The 18306-nt window shown below is 38.1% G+C and overlaps 1 protein-coding gene across 1 annotated transcript in view; it reads right to left on the reverse strand.

Annotated features, from left to right (window-relative positions):
* The window catches only part of CA10 (carbonic anhydrase 10), a gene marked incomplete at both ends in the record, with an annotated part of 164769 nt that overhangs the window by 28658 nt on the left and 117805 nt on the right, over positions 1-18306 (reverse strand). Inside the window, one exon of the mRNA XM_080356752.1 lies at positions 13275-13460. Within this exon, the coding sequence (XP_080212878.1) occupies positions 13275-13460 (186 nt within the window). The remainder of the gene's footprint in view (positions 1-13274; positions 13461-18306) is intronic.

Genomic DNA, 18306 nt, shown 5'->3' on the forward strand with positions numbered 1-18306 from the left:
TGAAAATATTTTCACCTAGCTAACTATTGATAGTGAATAATTAATTCAAAATAGCTCAGCATTCAATTGCTGCTTTTAAAATCTCATCCATCTATCTATCTAATCTATCTATCTATCTATCTATCTATCTATCTATCTATCTATCTATCTAAGCTCTTGCTGGAATAAGCACTCTAGAAGAGTTGGCCCAAAAAATTGAAAGCTGATGCATCCCAGCAGGTCACAGACTTCAGATACACAGGCTATGCTGCTCTTTCTCAAGTAATTGGCAATAGCTTTACTGGTTTAGTTGGAGGTGTTCACACAATCATGCATGACTTTTCTATTTTTACACATAGTGCCACTGCTGTAAATTAGACTGTCAGTACGAATCAAAATTACAGGGGAAACCTATTGTTATGTTGCTGTTGTTACCATAGTGCAGTTTGTTTTGTAGAAACTAGTAATGTATACAAAGGAAATGTGTGCATGTTAAGGATAAATTGTTTTATTTGCTACATTAACAGCAATTTGATAAACAGTTATCCAGTTACAGATCTACTGATTAGAATCAATCAGCATTGCAAAGTTTGAAGACTGTGAAAATAATTAAATGCTTCAATAAATCTGAGACTATACATCCAAAGAAAAATTACTATATATTTAGAGACATTGTAAAGATATTTACCATATCAGCATTCCATGAACTTTGAGGATACATCTTGTAAATTATTTTCACTGCTTCATTGACTTTTAATATTGTCAATGCTTACAGCCCTACTGCAATTCAGAAGGAAGTATTTTGACATTTACTTAGCTTGGTGTATTTATTATACTACAGCCTTCTCTATTTGGCACTTTTTCTATCTGTGTCTTTTACTATATTTACATTGCAAGTTTGGTACTTTGAAAAGTAGCTGGTAAGAGACAGGTTCATGTACAGGTGATAAAATATTTTCTCAGTGGTAGAATATTGTGCATATATGATGGGAAATTCATGATTGCCCTTTAATATAGTTGGATGTTCTAGCCTGCACAGTGTAATGTGTGTTGGGGTAATTAACTTTCGCTATAGAAACAGCAATGACAAGACTTGCTTATTTAAGATATCCATCCACAATTGCGAATGAATTTTGAGAAATCAGGTGCCCAAAATTTTGGGGACTTTGAAACACCATGAAATCTCATGTTCTGGTCATCACGCCACTATGGTCTGTTGTCATGACTGCAGTTGACTCAGTCTCTGTCTCAGTCCACCCATTTGTAAAATCGGCAAAGTAATTGTACTGCAAGGTAATTGATAGTTAATGAGGAACGTGTTAATGACCATAAAGCACTTGACAAAGAGCATTAGGAGGGCTATCATTAGTGTCTGTTGTGAGCAGCTATCAGCAGTTCTGAATATCCAAGGGGACCACGGCGTGACCGCTTCCAAACACTGGACATGTCTGAAAGACGCTTCTGGTTCAGGTCCAACTCTAAACAAAACCACCAACCAAAAGGAGACAGATGGTCTCTTCCAGATCTTCATTGCACTTTTATTTTCCTCTTCATAAACATTAAAGGACAGATTTTCAGCTGATATAAGATGACACAGCTCAGTAATTCCATTGGTTTTCTGGGTTTTTTTTTTCTTTTAATTTTAAACAAGGTATGCCTTTAGATTTAATAATGGTCATTCACTTTGAGTTATTAGCTGCCACTTTCAGAGCACAAAATGAAGAATACCATTCAACAGTACCCAGGTAAAATCAATCGACTTCAAGCTGCCCAAAGACTGTTTGATGATCACAACCAAAATACTGACGAGTTTACAAGATCACTTGAAAGAGGGATGGCATCACAAAACTGATGTGTTCTTCTCTGTTAGTGAAGAAGTCTGTCCTTTTAAAAATTCTATTTTCACTCTCATCACTTGGCAATTTCTACAGCATTAGTCATTTCCAGATGCTTTATTATTTGGTAATACCTTATGCACATCAAATAAGAAAAAATGAATGTGAAGTACATATGTAAGATCAGAGTGGAGCCAAATCAAAAATTTAGATGTGTTTAAATATTTCAAATCCTAGGAACTGCATCCTGCTTTCCTTGTATCATGACCCACTGTACTGTGCTCCTGACAGTAACCACTGCATTGTAAACACACACCTGACCTTACTTTACATTTGTTGTAATGTATACAAAGATTTGTGGGGATAGACCCCAAACGTGCTGCCTGAAAGCTCAGAGTTCTAACAAAAGATTTCCAACTTTCTTTGAAGTATTCATCTCCAGGCCAGAGTATATTTAAAAAGTTGGTAGGTATTTTCAAATAGGCCACAGGAAAAAGGCTTGTGGAACTTCAGATACTGATTTTTACCCTGCCATATTTCCTTTCATCACTTTCCTGGATTTCTAAAAGAAAATCCTATGAGAACGAAACAGACAGACATTCATTAGAATCTGGAATAATAAGGGTATTTTTTTCCCCCCCTAATTAACTGCCCCAGGGAATAGCTCTACCAGTTAGGAGGAAGAACAGCTCCTTTATTGTGCCTTTTGTGACTTAGGAACAGTAGTCGGGGAGGCTCTAAGCTACAAATCAAACAGTGAAAATCCTCTTAACTGAGCACACCCTTGGGCTCCACACCGAATCAGGCCTTACGCTCATCATAAGCAGAACTAGTTGGGATTTTTTCTGCTGAAACAGGGTTTTGCTGGAAAATGCGTACGTGTCAAAACCGAATGTACCTCGTGGAGGGAACTTGATTTCAAAGACATTTTGCTGAAACACAAGCAGAGGCCAACAGAAATCTCCCTGATTTCCTGCGAGTTTGTCTTAAACCAACACTCCCAGGGTTAGACTGTAATTCCCAGCCTTGGATATCCATGGAAATATTCCTGTCCAATGCCTCTTTTATGGCACTGATCATTCCTAAACCAGGAATGGTCATGGATGGGTTCTACTGCTTCAAATCACTGCAGCACCATTCTCCTGAGCTTGTCCATTAGCGACCTCACTGGAAATATCTCACTGCAACCACTGCTCTGAAGGTAAAGACGGAGCAAAACGTGCTAAAACCCAGCTTAACTGCAGCACTCTCAGTGTAGAAACCTGTATTTCAGGTAAAAGCGCCTCCACAGGTCAATGCCACGTTGCTCTTTAGAAACAATCCACAGTCCGCAAAGCCACAACATAATTTCACAATACGCAGAATTTATATGTATTTATATTTGTCTCTTTGATCATTCGTTTTTGTGCAGTATCAGCATGTCCTGCTAGAGGAAAGTGTGGTATAGAGGGTTTTTTGTTTCACCCATGATGGGCTGTTCTGCAAACACTTTCTGTATTTCTAATGATGCTTGGAGATAGCTGTATAGCATTGAAAGCCCAGTCCTCCATCACTTTGTGCTTAGATTGTCAGAGGGAATCAGAAAATAATTGCTAAAGGTGAGAAGAGCAAAAATTTGCATATTGAAATATGACAAATGTATACTTTCCACATTGACTATGTCTTGAAAAGTTTTTTTATAAAAATCTATTTTTTATTCATAGGAACTATGCATTTGAGGGAATGTGACAGCTGTTTCTGACCAGTCCTATACTGAAGGTTAAAGCAGATTAAGACTGTTACCAACTGATTGTGTTATTAGCAGAATTTCCAGGGACTAGATGGCAGTAGCATGTTCATATTTTGATAAGAAAGAGTAAATAAAATTCAAGATGATGGGAAGAGATAGATAGTAATGGACTTGCCCTTTCTAGCTAAAATCCAGAACTCTCTTTGCCTTTGATAGAACTTTCAGAGTAATAACCTGTATATGGTGCTTTTCTAATGTGCCTATGGCAAATTGTCACTTAGAAAATGCTTTAATGGCAGTTAGATTAAAAAAAAAAAACCACCACCAAACTACTGAAAAGTAACTGAATAGAATGAATTAATTTCTACTGAGTTTTAATCCAGCAAATCTTGGCAGGTGTGTGCGGTAATGTCCAGTTAGTTTATACAGAGATAAAAGAGCAGGTGGATGAAGGTGAGATATTAAAAGATAAATGGAAAGAAAATGGACTTTAAAGAAATGTGGTTTAGCCTTGTCAATTCTGATTTTCCATAGTGTTAACACTGGTGCTGTTGTTGCTACCACTCACATGCTATTTTAAAAGCAGGTGTGCCTGAGAAACTGATCTAATTGTAATAATTTTGAAAGACATGCTCATGAAATGATAATGAAAACTTTGCTTCCCTTTATTGTTTGTAAAATATCCCAATCCATTATCTATCACAATTTTGTCTAAAGGAAACAAGATTTAGAAGTCTTCCCTTCTCAGTCTTTGTTGAAAGGGTCAATTACCCTGGATGGCTAAAATAAAATACCTCTAAATGTAAAGTATTTGGACTGGCTGGGAGGCAGTGTATGCCTGTGTGCTTTTAATTAAGGAAAGGTCTGCAATGATGGTGGAAGGTCAAGTCAGTATGCTAAATGAAAACTGTAACTCTGCAACCTCACAGCCTTCCCTGAAAATGCAATAAAAAGGCAGCTAGAATTGACATGATTTAGCTGGCTTTTTACTAAGATACTAAAATGCCTCATAAGAAACTATTAACTATAAGGCAAGGGACAAAGACCTAACAAAGGAGTAGCTGAAGCTGCAGAAATAAACTGAAGGTCAGAGGGGTGAAGGGGAAGGGTTTGCAGCTGCCGCTGTGTGTTAGAAGCCAGTGATTGTTATCAGGGAGGATGGAAACTCCTGGGCTGGAGCTCCTGGGCTCATTTGGTGCCACAATGATGTGGTGCACCCATTTCAGCCCCAAGTCACAGCGAACAGAGCATCCACATAGGGCGTGAAAGACCTTTGATGTCTCAGCTGCCTCCTTTGTCCCATTTGCAAATGGTATGAGCTAGGAACTCTTGCCTAACTGAAAGGTTTAGGCTCTTGAAAATCAGCGTCACATTCACTGTCTGAAGCTCTTCCATTTGTACAGAGTAACATAAAAATGACTGAAGGAGACAGCATACATAGTGAACCCCCACTCTCTGGGCTGTAAGGGCCGTGCTTGCTCTCAACCAGTTGGGTTTGACTCAGGCATTAAACATCAAGACGTGGCTATGTGAGTGCTCAGCACCAGCCAGGTGCCTGAGGAGCTTCACTGTTTGCTGGTGATGGATCAGCATCTTCAAAGTGTTGTGTCTCATCTGTTATCAGCTTTGGGTTCTCCTGCTATGATCCGATTGCCAGTGTTCATCCTCCGGTGCACAGGCAGTTTCAGTTAAGAGACACTGGCCTAAAAGGGTATTACGGGTTATTTTGCAGTCTCATGTCCATGGTTAGTACATAAATAACAGTTTTGCCTCAGACAAAAGTCCATTGCTTTCATGAGAGCTTTGTCCAGGGTGATGTTTACAGTAATTGCTCACTGTTTCTTTTGTTTTGGTAAATTGCAAAGACAATGAAAATTCATATATGCTTGGTTTTTAGTTTCTTTTTTTTAGTTGTCCATAATAGCTACAAGAGCTTCAGTATAAGAAGTTAGTCTGATCCTTCCATTCTCTACCATGTTAATATATTTGGGGGATAAGTTTAAATTTACAAGAAGCGTAATGGAAAAAACCATTACTTAGTAACGTAAAACCCATGTCAAAATGAGTGTATTTTTTTTACTACAGAGGTAAATTACTCTTTAATTTAAAAAGAATCATCCTGTAGCAAGTAAAGTCACCCCAAGCAAATGATAATCATTTGGAATAAGGCAAAATGAATACTTCGTAAGTGACACTGGAGGTTTAGAGTGCTGAATGTTTTAATGTCCCAGTAGTTTAAAAGAGCAAATCCTACAGCTGCTACGCTAAGCAGAAAAAACTCCACCTTATTGCTTTATGATGCTGGATTTTAAAACTGAGGCACTGAAGGGATTTAGATTATGGTCTGTGACAGACTGTGCTCTCAGTACATGGATACTCTCTTCTGCTTCTCCCTCCCCAAAAAAAGAGAACAGTTGGTGACTGAGAAGTAAACATGTGCAAAAATATATTTATTACAAAAGGGATCTGTTTCACTCAGTATCTAAGAAATTCAGTATTTATTATTCCATGCAGCAGATATTTTGCTGTGTCCTGTGCTATACTGATATAAGCTGATATTGTCATGGAGCTCCCAATTTGTTTGGACAGCTCCTACAATTCTGCTGGTGGATGGACAGTCAGTAAGATTCAGAAAAGCAGTTTCCAAAGAAGGAAAGTTTTCTGGCAAGGAACACCCGCATTTGTGTAGAGAATGAAAATGGAGAGAGGGGGGAAAAGGAAAAGAAACCCGAACAAAAACACCCACAACAAAACCAACCAACCGAAAACCACCCCCAAAATAAACCACACCACACAAAAACCTACACACACATCAGTAATCTGATAAAATGAGAAAGTGTGTGCCTATAAGCAAGATCCAAATCCTGCCTGGGTACCTGAAATTTAGTCTCAAACTTTGTAAGTGGTTTAGCACTTGTTCTAAAGCATCGTTCAATCTCCAGATGGCATCTAATGATTCTTTGGGATTATGCAATTAAATGACTGTTCCTTTCAATTATGCGCTATTGTTAATCTTTCTGCTAAAAGAAGCAAATACATAATTCTCCCCCTGTATCTTTTTCTTAGTTTGTATTCTCTGAAGAGCTATAGTTGTTTCTGTGTCCAGCCCTGATTCCCTGATGGTGCAATAACTGAACTTCTGTGGTTTATACACCAAGAGAAACATCCTGTTACAGTTTGTTTCAAATAAAACTATTGAATTTTCCAGTTTTACCTGTGCTATCATAAAATGTGTGTTTAGACCTCTACGGTGTGAGCTGTAATTTCATCCTCTTGAAAAAAAACCCAAACAAAACTCAAAAATCTCATTTGTATTTCCACTGCTAATCAAGTTTTAGAAAGGTGGAAAAAAATCACATGGATGGTATTTATGGTATGAGCAGCTGATTATACATGAAGTAAAATTCTTTATAGCTGATATAAAGTTTGAACATTATATGACTTTATTTGTGTAATTAAGGTTTTTTCCTAAGGGAAGGATAAACCAGGCTATTTCTAGAATCTCATTTTCCTTAAAAAATGGTAGTATAATTACAACAGCTCTAAATGCAAGACTGACTACAAGGGTACACTGACACTGCCTGGCAATGCAGCCATTCATAGAAAAATGAGTCTTTCTTGCTGTGTATTTTTTCTATTTATATATTTATGATCAATCATTTATAGTTGCTACACCTTCACTTGATTCTACAACTTCTCCTGGCTATTGAGTTTTGGGAATTATTATTTAATAATCATATATTACTCATGACTTCAAGATGACTGTCTAGCCAGAAAACACCCACCCAAACAGGAAGGACCATAAGTTAAAAGACAACTATTCCACTTCAAAAGTGTTAAAGATGAAACTGCTCTTGAAGGTCACTAAGGATTAAGATGCATTTTTAGCACGTAGCCAGTGTAGGAACTTTACTGCATTTTGATGTAAAATATAGCACAAAAATTTCTGTTCCGTATTCCTGGAAAGTCATCTTTCTCCTGGTTTCCAACAGAGTAGTTCGAACAGAGACGCTTCCTCAATAAGAAACGCTGACTGCATTTTAAATATCACCAATTTGCTGCTTACAAAATATCTGGATGCCAACACATTATTCTGACTGGTACTTTAAAATTGATATCACTACCATGTAGCCATAGATATTTTGACGCTTCAGTTACTGCCTGGCTTTCAAACCCTTTTCAGCTTTTGGTTTCAAGGAATCATTCTCTGTCATCTCTTCTCCCCACAGTGCTGTCCATAATTCATGTAAATGTATATAATGCTGAAAATCTCCCATGGAAAAAAACCCCACTCTTCTAATGGAGCATGAAATCAAGTCAATGGAATTGGGCACAGCAATTAGTTTTCATGTTTATCTGCAGATGTGTTCCTTATCTATCCACAAAATAGCAGTTAAATGTGTGTAACTCAGATGCTCCGAATTGTTTATGAAATGTAAGTGCGTAAGGGTCAGAACAAAACAATATGAAAAATCTGGGAAATTAAATCTAATATTCCAATGTTCAGTATTAGATTTTAGGAAATTATTCACAGTATCTCATGAAACTTGCAGATATTTTGTAGATTGTCCCTTTATATATTCCTATGTAGCCACTGGGGGATAAGTTTACTTGTTCAATTGCTTCATGTCCCCAGCTTTTCTATCCTCACTTTGATTGCTGGTGCTGGGCTGGTCATAGTCGGACAGTTTAACAGGCTGAGCAATCTAAATTATGTGTTTGTACAAACAAACTATGGCTAGTTACTGTGTGCTACTTCATGCAGTAGTTCTGGAACAATATGAACCATATCTGAGAGAAAAATACACCGTAAGTTAAAGCATTACTTTTATCTTCCTATTCCATTTATATTGTCCTACTGTCACCTACTATTTTATGGCTGGTTTCAGGTCCTGTGAGCGCATTAGCACCTTAATGACTCTTTAGTCAACTAAAGTTTTGTTTAGCATATTGAGTTATCACTTCATTTTTCTTCGGAAAGTATTTTGGGAACATTTTAAAATGTTTTGCTAAGTTCCACTTCGTAAAAGAACAGGTTTCTAGTGTGCCTCCCTGCAAGCTTTGCTGTCTACGTTATCTCAGCAGCATACTTCCCAGGACCATAGTTTGTTTGCTTGTTGGTTTGTTTTTCCTGTGGATCATGCTTTTAAATCTGAAGGGCCCTGCTGTGCAGAGGGAGAGGCAGCCAGTTCATCTCCACGTAGTGTTAGAGCTGAGACAGCTCAGGCAACCTACTACTACAACACAACTCTGCTAAAAAGCCCAATTTCCTTATAGTCAATAGGGGGAGGAAAGGAATTTCCAGATTCAGAGCTCTTAAATTAACAGACCACACTCAGGTGTGAACATCCCTCTATTTGTGCTAATATATTGTTCAGTCCTGCTTTCTGTTACATTTAAGTGCCAATAACAACCAATTTAACTTAAAATATAAAATTGATTTTGGTTTAGAAAAACACAATAAGCATGTGTTGGACTTTAACTCTGCTTTTTATGGATATGAATATTTTATAAAATTTCAGATGAAGCCACTTGTAATCTTTAGGGTGGACAGGGTTGCATTCCCGCAACTAACGCACATGTTCATCTCCCACTGGTTTTGAATTACTCATATGAATAGTCTCCTTATAGTGTAGTGATGACAATACCACCACCTCTTCCTGATTTATATTCTGTTCCTATAGCAATTTAATTCATTATCTTATTGACTTTCTCCTCTGAAGCTGAACATTAATCTGAAGGTTACAGAGATTTTACTAAACCACCCTTCCATTACACATGTGTTCCCTCATCTGGTACTTTCCTCAGAGGCTTATTTTTCAACATTAATAAGCACTGGAGTACAGTAAACTTATCTTCTGGCTGAAATGCTTAAAAATGACCTGCATCATTTCCAATAAAGTCTCCAAAATGTAATACAGATGGCCTGTGGCAACAGACAGATCTGGATTTCAACCTTCATTCTGCAAACTGTTGGCAGGTGTAGTAGGGGCTGGCTCACATCTCTGCCTTGGTGTTGTGACCACCTGTAGGAACGTGGTGATGGAGAGGCAGGAGATTCCTGTCCTCTCTGCTCAGGGACATCCCGAGCTGACTTAATGCTCCTTTCCTGAGGAAGGACTGTGTGATAGAGCCACAAATCCTCACACCCGTGAGGCTTCCTGTAGAGAACAAAATAGCAAAACAGACCTGCGAGAGGAATCGAAATGTTGGGTAAGTGTAGGGAACACCTGCATGGAGAAAACAGGGGTGTTTGTGCAGAAGTGCCGCACGATTTAGAGGAGGAGGCAGAGCCAACAGCTGGCCGGCTGCTCTCCCAGGCTGGCTGTCTCACAGTCCTGCTTCTAAAAATATCAGGAGCTGGATTTGCAACACTGATCTCTCCGATAAGTAATCCTTTACTATCACTAGCAGTTGCCCACTCAGCTAGAATATGCCTGCAGTTAAAGAAATTGCAGTAGTAGGAGAAGGCTGTTATTTCAGAATTTCCAACCATCCCCTTTTGATTCTCATTTCCTTGTATTTTGTTGGGTTTTCTTAGTGGCTTTTAGCAGCAGTAAATCTCTGTTCCAAACTGTGTGTGTAGCTTGCAGTATGTATTCACTTATCTAGATACTATTCTGGCTGTCATTTTACTTCTTATGTAGCAGATGAAATCCTTGTGTGTTTACAGTCTCTGTCAATAGGTTTTCGAATAGTGACTTGGTGGGCAGAGAAGAAATCTGTTTTTTTCACAGATTGTGGACTATGGTCTCGTTTGAAAATCTCTGGCTATAGAGTTTGTGAAAAGTACATAACCCCAAATAATCAAGCTCCTTGACTTTCTGGCTTTACATTGATATGGCTACTACAATGCACAGCCATAAACTGTCTCCTGCAGCACAGTTTTCATTTTTCTGCTTAAGGAAAAGAATTGGTATGGGTTTTTACGACTTTACCACATGGTAAAGCTAAAGGGTCTCATTTTCTCATTTTCACCATGAACCTTTTGGAGATTGTTGCCTTTGTATTTTAACAAGGTAGACGGTCTTATTAAATGATACGGACTCCAAAGCAATGTCCTGACTTTCAGTTGCTTTGGAGATCTCGATGAGAAGGAGGGGGCAGCGGAGGGAAGGAGGGAGCAGGAATGAGTTGGTTGGGATCCACTGGGACAGATCTCACTTCTTGGGTAACTTCATCCTTGGGAATTGTTTCCACAGCAAACCCCATAGACAAATCAGAACAGCAGTAATAAGGCAATGTCATGGGAGCCTCGTGCAATTAGCTGTCATACAGTATAATTCTGCAATGGTTTTTCTCTGGTTGCCTACGCTGGCTAAAGCCTAAGCCAGCAAATATTCATTGCTATTCTTACCTGCACTAGATAAATTAAACTAATTCACCCATGCAGTTATTTTTCTTTATCTTGTCTCCTCTGACAGTGTTGTCCAATGCAGAAGTGACAGCAGTTAGAATCAGCAGTCTTGAAAGCATACATTACATTATTAAGATAGGTACTTGATCATAAAGTCAACTCACTTGTCTATAGTTTTCTTATTGAGTTGTTGGGAACTGTAGACATCACATCGTGCAGTGCTGAGAGGTTATTGAAAATCAGTAATCCAGACAGCACTTGTATGGGTGGATGTATATTCTAAGAACACCGTCAGCTGCCATCCTTTGCTGCAAATTTTGCCTGTGCTATTCAGCATGATTGATTTGAATCTGTCCTTGTATTTTGGAAACTGCATGCATTCTATAAATAAGACTGAACTGTGGAGATGCAGGTTCAAATTAGTAGATAATATTTGATTTTATTGGAACTTTCCTGTCCAGCTGCCCAAACTGGCTACCTGAAACTCTGAAAAACGCGTCCTCAAAGGCCAGAATTCATCTCACCACCTGAAATGGAGGTGTCTAGTCTGAGCTCCTTGGCCTGTTGTTTGTCTCTGCTCTGTTGCCAAGGGAGATGCATCTTCACAGGGTGACCTGTCCTGTCTCAGGCGATGTGTCTCTGGCCATCAGGAATGATCACCCTCTGGAGATGCAAATCCCTGCCTGTTCACTGCAGCAGAATCCAGAGAACGAGATGAATCCTGCACATACTGCAGATCCAGTTGTGCATGACAGCCTGACAGTGGTTTCCACTTAGCGAGGTTTTCTGCTTTTATTAAGAAAAACTTGAGGTCTCTGTTAGCAAACAATACCAAATGTTAATAGTACTTCAGAATTCCTACTTTCAAAACCAAGGAGAGCCTAGTTAAGTATTAAGTCTTGCAAACAATCCTCTACATTTTTACCTTTTGTTATAGCCTTACTGATGAATTTATAACTTAAAAACTCTTTAAAAGAATCTGAAATTACGATGATACATCCAATCAAGTGCAATAGTATGTTTCAACCAGATTTTTGCTTTCTTGTTCAGACAACTGGCTTTCTTTTGAATACTGCTCTTCTGTAAATCTGATTAGCAAAGCAAAGACCTTATTTGCCACAGCATACCTAACTTCCAGCTCTTAAAGGTGTAATACATTATTTGTTCACTTATCATAGAATTTTAAAAAGGCAACCAGAAGTCAGTTGTGTAAGACATGAATAATTTCATGAAAAAGCTGCCACTGGCTATATTATAGATCTATGTATCTCATAAAACAAAGCAAATGATTACCATCAATTATAATACCATCATTTGACAACTCTGTAATTAATTTCCCACTCTTAAATGACTGTTGATGCACAGTGCCAAAGAAAAAGCCATGCACTGACTGACTCATCACCAGAATCTGTGATAGATAGTGCAGATGGTAACCTGCTTATTCATCTCCAAGAAAATAAGTGCTTTATTCTGAAAAACTATTCGTTTTGGTCTTCTGAAAGAATGGTAACAGGGATACCTACAGTATCTTTTAAAAATTAATCCCTGCGGTAATATACAGTTATTCTGAAGCATTACTGTGTTGATAGTTGTGGAGCAGAGTTGTGTGCTGATGAATATAAGCTGATGAAGGATGGGGTGCTACAAACCCAGGCATCTCTTTTGGGTAAAAGTGCTCCTACATAGGACAAATGGAAAGATTCTGCTTTGTCTACTAGTAAGTCTGCAAACTTTACAATACATCTTGAAAAAGTACTTCATGTACAAGACTAGCATATTTATCCAGCAAGAGTAATGGGCTATTCTGCAATAGTTATCAGGATCATTACATTTTCTGGGACAATTACAGGTGTGTATTTAAAATACAAAGCAAGTACTGATTCTGCCAGGTTTGACTTGTGTGGTTAACTTGAATTTTTGAGCTGACCAGAAGATTTCTGTGGAACCATCTCTAAGATTAAGTATCACCTTATTATTGTATGAATCACAGGCAGAATGATACTCAGTGTAAAGTGTTACACACCAGCAAGTAGCAAAAGTAGCACTTTCATAAGAAGCATTTCAGCATTACTTTGTGATTAATCTCGTACTTGCGCTTGCTAGGAATGTAAAGGACCCATCAAAAGATACTTGATTACTTTGTAAGTAGCGCATATGAGAATATAGGCTGTCTATGCATACAATAAATACAACGGATTCATTTTTATGCGAGTCACATCGTTTGCAGCGGGTGAAAAGTAATCCCCCGATTTTCAGAACGGCTGAAAGGAAAGGGTTTTTATGAGTACAAATTGGTTTGCAAACACCTTGGGGCAGAAATGGAAAGTGAGTAATTACTAGTGGTTGGCTGGTGAGGGCCGGTGTGTTGACGTACCTCCCCAGAGAAGGCCTGGCCGTTGAGCAGGTGCTCTGAGCCCTGGCTGTCTTCACTTCCAAAGTGTAACCGGATTTCTTCTAAGCGGTGACTATAAGTCATCGGCCCTCCGGAGATGTTGACCAAATGCTCTTTGTCTAACCGTAGAGATACGTGTCTCCCTGTGTTATACATCGTCCCGCTGACCTAAACAAAACAGGGTGGGGGGGGGGAGGTGGAAAAAGATTTTTTTCAAAATAATTAGTAAGTCTTAGAAACTCATTCTACATACTTCAAGATTTTGCTCTTTACGCACCTTCATTTAAATGTAGCAATACATCTTTTGTTGTGAGATGAAATACACAACCTGAGGTTATATTTCCACTTCTGCTTTGAATCTTATACTGTATATTCAAATATTTTGCTAAATCCATATGTAAATATTTTAGCCAGTGGCACAGGGTTAACACAGTGAATAGGATTATTATACTTCTAAATAAGTAGGCTTTTAGAATATTTTTATGCAAGGTCTCAGTAATGGCTTCATTACAAAATTTCTGCACTGAAAATGGGAACATTTCAGCTGACATAAATTATTTAAGTGTGCTTGAACAAATCTGAAATTTAACTCACTTTTTTCTTCTTTGAATATTTATAACAAAGTTATCCAAAAGTAAAGGTGCTACAAAATGCAGGGTTATAATTATTCAGAAATAAAGAGCCCTACTCCTACTGGGGCTGCAGGGAGAAACTTTCATTGTCCTCCTGTTTTGTTATGAGTATTTTATGTTTACAGTTGCCAGATATTTCACCCATAGCAGTACAGTATTAATTACAATTTGATCAAGTATCTCTAGTTCCTAGTATACCAAAAATAGCTGTATTGCTCTTCAAGATTCATCTCTATTTTTAAAAAGTCTGAACGTTGTGCCTCATTTGCAAAGTGATTTACAGCTGCTGCACTGAAAAAGAAAATGATTGTGGAAATTTTTCACGTATAATATAACTCTGTCATAATTTCTACTGCCATAGGAAAAGTTCCTATAGCAAGAGGTTCCTTAATTTATGCCATTAGAAAGTGAAATATGCCAGTCTGAGTTAAAGTACAACTGTGATTTGTTTAAAAACATCCTGCATGGATTCAAATAGTACACTTGCATAACATCCATTTACTTTAAGAAGAGGAAGTGTAGCAATAATATGCTTTGTTGCACTTCAATTTGAAATTAAAGACATGACTTATTATGTATTATATCCTATACTACATCAGTACTATAGTAATTAACATTGCCGCAGTGTCATTTTATCTGTAATACTAATTACTGAGTTTAAATAACCTGTTTTCTTGCACACGATGTTGTAAAAAGTTACACTGAACAGACTGTGCAATAGAACTAAATGGATGAGATTAAACAGTTTTGGGGGTTTGTGGGTTTTAAACTTTGATACAGATATTGTATTTTTTATGTTTATTCCAATTCAAAATAAACAGTAACAAATTTCTTAGGAAAAGTAGTAGACACAAATATACCAATTCATTGCGAATAAACCACAATGATCTTATTTATAAATGCTCCTTAGTTTTTCTGCTTGACTTTGCATGCATAATAAAGAAATACCAAGTTTAATAGGTGGAAGAAGGTCAGTTAACTGACTTCAGTTTCTGTACACTTCATATGAATGGCACAAAATTGCTAATCATAAGTAACAAATGTAGTTAAAAAACAAATAGGGGAAATGGTTTAAAGCGTCTTGTTCACCATTGGAAACTCATGCTTCACCAAACACTCAGGTAAATTTAGCAGCTATGCAAAACATCCAGAATCCATGTTCTTTCTTAAATTAGGCTACTATTATTTTCTCTCTCAAGGTAAAGAGACCCAAATAACCCTTAATACGAATCGAATAGCTCTCTGTAGAGCAGAGAGGGGAAACAAGAGGCAAATCCACGAACAGGAAAAACATTTGTCTTTCTCATTTCCCCCCTCATAAAAATGCAGTGCTTGTAATGAGATTGTATTGACTGTTTTAAAACAGAATTTCCCTACGTAACTGCAGATAAAGAACACTAGTAAGGCAATGAAGTGTCTGACGTGCCTCATTTCTGACCGGCGGGGAGGCTGGAACACTTGAAGTGAGACTATAGAACTCTCCCCACGGGCACACAGACTGCTCAGCAGCAAGGACAAACTCCAGGGTCTTGGATAGAAACAACGCAGCATCCTGCCCTTTCATCTGCCTCCTCAGGCTTAAGGGAAGCACTGGTTTTCTTCTTGTGTGTGCCCAAGGACAGAGCAGCCACATAGACCAGTCCAGATTCAGGACCTGCACCTTCAGGACATTCCCATTTCTCCTATTTCTTTTCTTGAGAGTGTCAACACTCACCACCGTTACCAGCAAATTTTAATGGGCACTTCCTCATACTTTAAGAAATGTTTCCAAAATAGGTAATTTTCATGTGGCAAAATCCCCAAGTAGAACACAGCACGTTGATGGGCTTCAACCTTAATTATGGAATAGTTCAACTTTGGTAGACTTTAATTAAATTATTAACATATTCCTGATGTAGTTATTTTCTATTTAATCTCATTCATTTTAATTCTTGCTTCACAGAGCTTTGTGCACACAATTCCCCAGCAGCATTATTCTCTCTCTTTATCTTGATGTAAGAAAGGCACACACTGCTAATATATTCTATATTACGTTTGTAAGTAAGATCTGAATACTCTTGTGGTATCTGTGTATAACTTGCTGGTCCTGTGATCACAGAAAACAAGTCCAAATTCTGCTCTTTGAAAGGTAGAACACAAGCAAAATGCAGCCCTAATAATCACAAACTCTGACACATGTTTATCTTGAAACTCTATACACTTTTATGACCATTAGGAAAAAAAAAAATCCTGAAACTTTTTTTCCTAATGATGTTCCTTAGCCCTCCATTTGTGGAAGCATTTGTGTTGTGGCCTAGTTAACTGTATATCTTGTTCACTTTCTTCCACAACTAGCTCTGAACTAAGTATTTTTCACAGCTTCAAGGTGGCCTACATCTTTACATTACAGTCTGTGTTAAAATAGCCTTCAAAAAGAAGTGATAGAAAAAGCAGCCTGTTTCAGGGCAAAGCCGTGCTGGAAACATAAGTAGGGAATGCAAGAGGAAAGGAGAAGGAGCTGAGATGGATTCTCTGCCTTTCAATCCCATGTCACGTTAGCAGTTTGGTGTCACCTCTCCAAGGGGCAGCTCTCTGCTTCCCAGGACCCTTTAGCCAACAGTGAAAGGGTGCAGTTTGGATTTATTCAGGTAGGACTGGTCTGAAGATTAGTTGCAAGCCCATTTTTAAACTTGTATCAGTACCTGCCAGTGGAGCAGCACTGAATGCAAGGAAGCAAGAAAATCAATTGTGTATGGCTGCCTGCTGTGGTGTCCTTGGATCTTATCTGCAATATTAGATGTTCCTTTCTTTAGGATGAAAATAGATACAGTCCAAAGAAAGCCTAGTACGGTGTAGGGAAACAAATCACCAAGGATTGAAGAGTGTTTTGAAGGTGTCATAGTGTCCCAGTTTTATATCCTGCAATAACCAAGTTTCTATCATCTGCCACCTGGTCTCCACACTTTCCTCTTGGAGTCCTACATTATATTCTGGTGGAACAGGAGAGCAGCTCCGCAAGCTCAGAGAGGGGTGGCCTTTCCTCCCCCTTCACCAGCACCTGAACTAATGCCAATACTTTGTCATTACCTTTGGTTTCTGAGTATCCAGGTGGTGAGGCACAAACTTTCCATGGAAACATGAAAACATTAACATTAATGCTAATCTGTTCCTCGCATCTGCTATCTATGGGGCTCAAAGTGCTTAAAAATGCAAAGATAAATCTATAATTGCCTTTCATCTCTCTGGGTAAGGCAACATTAATGCCAAGTTGTTTTCTTCCTGGATCTTCTAGCATCATCCTATGCAAAATCTCACTCTGTAGTTCAGGTCACCCAAACTTGAGTTTCTAAGTGCAACAATGAACTGAATCATGTTTATCTGAGTCCCTCCTTTGTTTTAATGTTTTCTGATTGCTGTTCATAGTATCTTGACCAGACTATACTCTGTGATACAAAGTGCTGTCCTCATTGATTTAAACTGATTGCACTGTAGTAAGTACCTTCTGCCTCTGCTGTGCAAAGCAGACACTGCTCCAGGGTTTGAAAACAGAGTTTACATAGACTTTATGGCAAGTCTGTGATTTGAAATGTGACTTTAGGGATAGTGACGAAGCATTGAACCAAACTAGAATTTAAAATGTAACCTACTAAGGCAGACTGCTTAGCTCTCTGCAGCAGAACTACATTCCCCTACTTCAAAGCAATGGGTATACTAGAACATTTATTAATATTGTGCTTATGGTATCCAGATAGTTTTAGATATAGTTTTATCCTGCTATCTTGATTTTCTGGCTGTTGCTAGAAGAGACCCAAGCTGGAAAATAAAATGATTTTACAGAGTTATCTGAGTTATTTACCAGTTGTTTAAAAAGAGTATTCTTGTTTTTCAAAGTCTTCTCTTAAAGAGGAGATTGATATAATAAATAGGAGACAATATAGATTTTTCTAGACTTCTGAGAGCCCTATCCTTGTCCTGCCATCCCCTCTGTGCTCATACATACAGAGACACGTGCACGCACGTGAAGTTTTTAATTGCTTTAAACAATTGTTTTCTACAGAGCATTCAGCTTTGTGTATTTGACTAATATTTGTACATTTGAATAGTTATTTTTCATAATACTTTTTCCCAGTATTCATCCTTATGCTTAATCATTGTATGCAACTGCATGTAAAGAAATGGTGGAAAGTGCTAGTATAACATAATTTCCAAAATCATGTTTGCAATATACGGCAGGCTTCTTGACGTTGTAAATAATGATCTTCTATAGATTTGCCTATGAATGCCTCGGGGCCTTATACATAGATACATATTCAAAGTATTTTTAAGGTAAATTCCAGCCACGTTTCCTGCAAGCTGTCCTTGCTGCCAGCAGAGAGCATTGTTGACCCATCCCATACAGCTCT

The sequence above is a fragment of the Nesoenas mayeri genome (genome assembly GCF_963082525.1).
Source record: "Nesoenas mayeri genome assembly, chromosome: 19".
NCBI lineage: Eukaryota > Metazoa > Chordata > Aves > Columbiformes > Columbidae > Nesoenas > Nesoenas mayeri.